At 29.9% G+C, this 5,323-nt stretch overlaps 1 protein-coding gene across 1 annotated transcript; it reads left to right on the plus strand.

The window, feature by feature from the left end:
- LOC107640269 (uncharacterized mitochondrial protein AtMg00810-like) lies at positions 1,901 to 2,615 on the plus strand. The gene is made up of 2 exons (XM_016343807.1): positions 1,901 to 2,069; positions 2,176 to 2,615. Exons 1-2 carry the CDS (start codon positions 1,901 to 1,903, stop codon positions 2,613 to 2,615), a joined length of 609 nt encoding a protein of 202 aa, XP_016199293.1.

Here is a 5,323-nt window from a genome sequence, read left to right on the forward strand (position 1 = left end):
CTATTTTAAATCATTCTTCATCTCAATCAATATTTAATTATGCTTGGATTATTGATTCAGGTGCTACTAACTATATTACTTCAAATTTGTCGAATTTTTATCTTATTCTAAAATCAAACTTATCATCGTACATATGCCAAATAGATCAACTGCTATTGCTTCTTATGCTGGTGTAGTTAAATTTTCAAATTCTCTAACTCTCTCCAACGTTCTTTATTTGTCTCAATTTCATTTCAATCTAATTTTTGTATCTAAAATTACTTCTATACTTTTCTATCAAATCACTTTTTTAAAATTTTCTTATCTTTTCCAGGAATTGAACAGCTCGAGGATGATTAGTTTGGGTAGTTTACGAGAAGGATTGTATGATCTTACACAAACATCTTCTATCAATAATTCGTTGCAACCACATTCTATCATCTCCACCCATGCCATTCATCTCACACCCTCCAGATTATGGCATCTCCGTTTAGGACATATTTTTGGACAAAGACTTAACATATTAAATAGACAATTTTTCTTTATTTCATCACACCATGATGAAGTTTGTGATGTATATCATTTTTCCAAACAAAAAAAATTTTCTTTTCATATTAGTATAAATAAAGCAACTGCTAATTTTAAATTATTGCGTTTAGATATTTGGAGGCCCTTTTGCCAAAACTCTATTCATAATCATAATATTTTTTTAACTATTGTGGATGATTTTAGCCGATTTACTTGGGTTACTAAAATCAAAGACTGAGGTATCACAACACATTAAAAAAATTTATAGCTTTAGTAAAAATTCAATTTAATTCAATAATTAAAATTATTCGTTCTGACAATGGGCCTAAATTTCTTTTACATGATTTTTATTCATCTTAAAGTATTATTCATCAACGAAGTTGCGTTGAAACTCCCCAACAAAACAGGAGAGTCGAACGTAAACATCAATATATTTTGAATGTTGCACGCACTCTTATGTTCCAATCAAATTTACCTCTTGTTTTTTGGTGTTATGTCGTTCATCATGCTGTTTATTTGATTAATAGAGTTCCATCATCTATTCTCAAGTTTAAAGCTTCTTTGGAGGTTTTATTTGATAAATAACCAAACTTTAATGATTTAAAAATTTTTGGATGTTTATATTTTGTTTCCATTTGTACTAATTAACGTTCGAAATTTAATCCTAGAACACATAAGGCTATATTTATAGGCTTTCAAAATGGTTTTAAGGGTATATAGTCTACATTTTGGATCATAAGAAAATTGTCGTGTCCACAAATATTGTTTTTCATGAGCATATTTTTTCTTTGATAAAAAAATCTTTCCCAGCCCACTACCCATGGCCCAAACACTCCCTCACTTCTAATTGGACCTAATACACTATTCCATGACCCAACACATATTCCCTGTTCATCATCTAACATGTCCTCACCTTCATTTTTTCAAGATATCATTCTTCCCCCTATCACTTTTCCATCGCCACCATCTCTCCTATCACCACCCTCATCTCTTGTCCCTTCCACTCCGTCATTTTCTGACTAAACCACCTCCCCAACTACTTGTGCTTTTCCACCAACTCTGATTCCTCACCTTTGCCAGAGCCAACGCCAATCCCAACCACCTTCTCATCTCTCTGATTTATTTGTAATTCTTCTCTTAATGCTCAAACCTCTCATTCCTCAAGTTCTAAGTATCCCATTTTATGGGAACTAGTGGACTGCCCTCCAAAAGTGCGACCAATTGGCTGCAAATGGGTTTACAAGATTAAACGATGGCGGGATGGTTCTATTGATAGATACAAGGCACGACTCGTAGCAAAGGGTTTTACGCAAATAGAGGAGTTGATTTTCTCGAGACTTTCTCACCGGTGGTGAAACCTGCAACGATCAGAATTGTTCTTTCCTGAGCATCAATGAAGAGATGGTCTATTCAGCAATTGGATATCAATAATACATTTTTACACGGCGATTTAACAGAAACAGTTTATATGGTACTTCCTCTTGGCATTATTCCATCCCGTTCCAATCAGTGTTGCAAGCTCCTTAAGTCTCTTATGGGTTGCGACAGTCAAGCAGAATGCGGTATGAGAAACTTTCTCCTCTTCTCCTTTCTTGTGATTGTTAGTAGACTATTTTTTATTATAGTTTGTTTGTCAAAATTCTAGGAATGAAATATGCATTCTGTTAGTTTATGTTGATGACATCATCGTTACTAAAAATTCTACTGCTGAAATTGCTTCTATTAAGAAGATTTTGGACTGCAATTTTAAGATTAAAGATCTTAGTACACTTAAGTATTTTCTAGGAATTGAAGTTGCTCACTCTTCAAAGGGTATTTCTCTTTCTCAGCATAAATGCCTTGGTTTATTAGATGATTCTGAATTACTTGGTGCTAAACCTGCTGTTATCCCTATGGATAGTACTATTAAGCTTTACCAAGATAATGGTCCTCTTCTTTCAGATCCCTCTGTTTATCGCCGTCTTATTGGCTGGTTAATTTATTTGACGACTACTCAACTGGATATTATACTGTTTCATGTTAATCTTTTCAAGTTGGGGATTCTTGATATATATCATCCTCCAACTTGTCGGGGGCATATTGAATCAGCCACCTTTAGAAGCCCATGAATAAGTTTAAAATTCAAAATTCTATTAGTTTGTTAGCGTAATTTAAAATTCAAAACTCTGTTAGTTTGTTTTATTTTTGTGTATATATATAATTAGTCATTCTTCTCTGTTTTTAATTTAATAAGAAATACACAAGTTCTTTTTACGTATTCTCTTAATTTTATTACGTACATTCTCAATTTTATTAGTTGGTTTTCACTAAGTTTACGGTGTCCATTCTCAAATGTTGTTATCAATGCATTTCCTAAGTCGAGTAGGGTCGGGGTGACCCAGTTCCAATGAGGCGCTTAATTTAGCCTTTTAGGCCAGAGAAAAAGAGTATTATTTTGGACTTATTTTAAACTTTAATCGAGTGTGTTCTTAACTAAAGAACGATATATATCTTATTTCTACAAATTTGTATAACTTTGAACTAGTAATTCAGCGTTCACAAAAAAACATAATATATGTATACTTTTAAAAATTAAGTTAAAATTTAATTTTAATTTAAAGATGAAAATGTAACTCATATATTTCAAAAGAATGAAATTATTTTTGTAAATATTTTTCTAATCTAGGTATTTTCATACAAATATCAAAATAGTATCGACCATAAAAGTGTACACATAACAAAATTATAAGTTTAATCTGTCTAAATATCATGTATCATGTAACAGTTCAATTAGGTATCCTTTAAAAATAGTACAACATTCAGCCTTTTATTACAATAATTAAAAAAATTGAAACAAACACAACTAAAAATTATGAATAGATTTACTGTCTTTTTAAAATTAAATACACATTCAAAATACAATCTAAAAAAACTGAAATTTAAAATTTAAATTTTAAATTTCTGTTTCAGATTTAAAATATTTAATTATTAATATATTATAATTTAAATACATATCTAAAAATCAAATTATTCAAAATTCAAAATTTTGATTTTAAAATTATAAAATAAACCTTAAACTATCAAATTATTAATTAAACTCGTACAAAACACTCAAAGAAGCAGAGAAGTCACGTTTGCGCCATGTCAAAAATCCAGAGGCGCACATGGAAAACTCAGAGGTGCACATCGAGAAGTCATCCTCCGTTGTCGTTCATCCGTGCCACCTTTCTCTTCCGCGCTCATCCTCAACGCTGCCTTCCTCCTTTTCGGCGCTCATTTACAACGCTGTCTTTTTAATGTTTAAATTTAAATTTTAGATTTATGATTTTGGATCTGTTTTAAAAATATTTTCTGTATAACTTCATAATTTTAGATGTATTACAATTATTTTTAATGTTTAAATTTAGATTTTAGATTCATGATTTTGGATGTGTTTCAAAAATATTTTCTGTATAACTTCATAATTTTAGATGTGTTACAATTATTTTTTAATGTTTAAATTTATATTTTAGATTTATAATTTTAGATGTGTTACAATTATTTTTTAATGTTTAAATTTAGATTTTAGATTTATGATTTTATATTTTCTGTATAACTTCATAATTTTAGATGTGTTACAATTAAGTATCGAAAAAGATTTAACTGATAATTTAAATAATAAATATTATATTCATTTGATCGAATAAAAAATCAAAAGATTAATTGTATTATTAACGTTTAAATTTAAATATTTAAAGTTAGCCTGATTTTGGTTGTGTTTTAAAAATATTTTGAATAAAATATCATACTATCATGTGTTATAATTGATAAATAACAACAGAATTTTTATGATCATATCAACTACATCTTCTCTCTTAAACTCCAGGTTTTTTTTACTTCTTTGCTCAAACTACTTACGTAGATAGTACTTTATTTGCAACAATTTTATTAATAAAATTAAATAAGATCAACGACCTTGTTCCAATTAAATCAGCAGAGTATTTTTATGTTTAAATTAAAATATAATTAAAAATGTTGAACATGATATTTCTTAACAAATTACATAAACACATGTGTGGAAAATAATGATACCTTTCACTAATGTAAAATGAGAGAATGCTTCAGCTGGAAGGTGGTGATGGTCTTCACCAATGAAGACGAGATGGAGAATTCAGCTGACAGCGTCCTTCTTGGTTTGGGATTCACTAATGCGTGTGAATGTCCCGTAGAATAAGGAATTTAAAAAACTGTATCTATTACGTGAAGTTACGAAAGTAAAGCAAAATCACCATAACCACCAATGAAGTTGGTGAATTTTAAAATTTAAATTTAAATTAAAATCTAATTATAGATATGTATCTACAAAATAGAAACATGTTACACTAAAAAATAATTAAATATTATTTAAAGGCTGATTAAAGACTGATTAGTATTGTACAACTAGCATTTCCCATAATGTAATCATGTATTGTATGCTTGTGTTCCTAAAAAATGGCACAAATCAAAGGACAGTGGCTTGTTTGGTTTTTGGTTTGTCCGTATGGCCGGCCTGTTAAGAACTTAAGGTTTCTACTTTCTACATTGGACTAATGGGTTGACTTAATCAAAATTGAATGTGAACAAAAAGTCTAAAATGCCCACTAAGATTAATAAATGACCACCATATATCCGTACCACTGGCTTCAACTGAAAACCGAAGAATTCGTTTTCTACTTTCTAGTCTCCTCTTTTCTCGGGACTAGCCTTAGGGTTATTACATTAAAGTGCAAATACAACAAAAACAACCATCATTTCTTAAGAGAAATAAATTATCCTACCATACTCCCACTGAATAATAATCACCCTATCCGATATCCGA

The sequence above is a fragment of the Arachis ipaensis genome, chromosome B05, assembly GCF_000816755.2.
Source record: "Arachis ipaensis cultivar K30076 chromosome B05, Araip1.1, whole genome shotgun sequence".
In the NCBI taxonomy this organism is placed as follows: Eukaryota; Viridiplantae; Streptophyta; class Magnoliopsida; order Fabales; family Fabaceae; genus Arachis; species Arachis ipaensis.

Bases quoted from the DNA above. Each gene is read 5' to 3' on its own strand.
- LOC107640269 (XM_016343807.1), top strand. From the start codon at position 1,901: ATGAAGAGATGGTCTATTCAGCAATTGGATATCAATAATACATTTTTA. The intron at 2,070-2,175 runs GTATGAGAAACT...GCATTCTGTTAG, and splicing joins CGACAGTCAAGCAGAATGCG to TTTATGTTGATGACATCATC.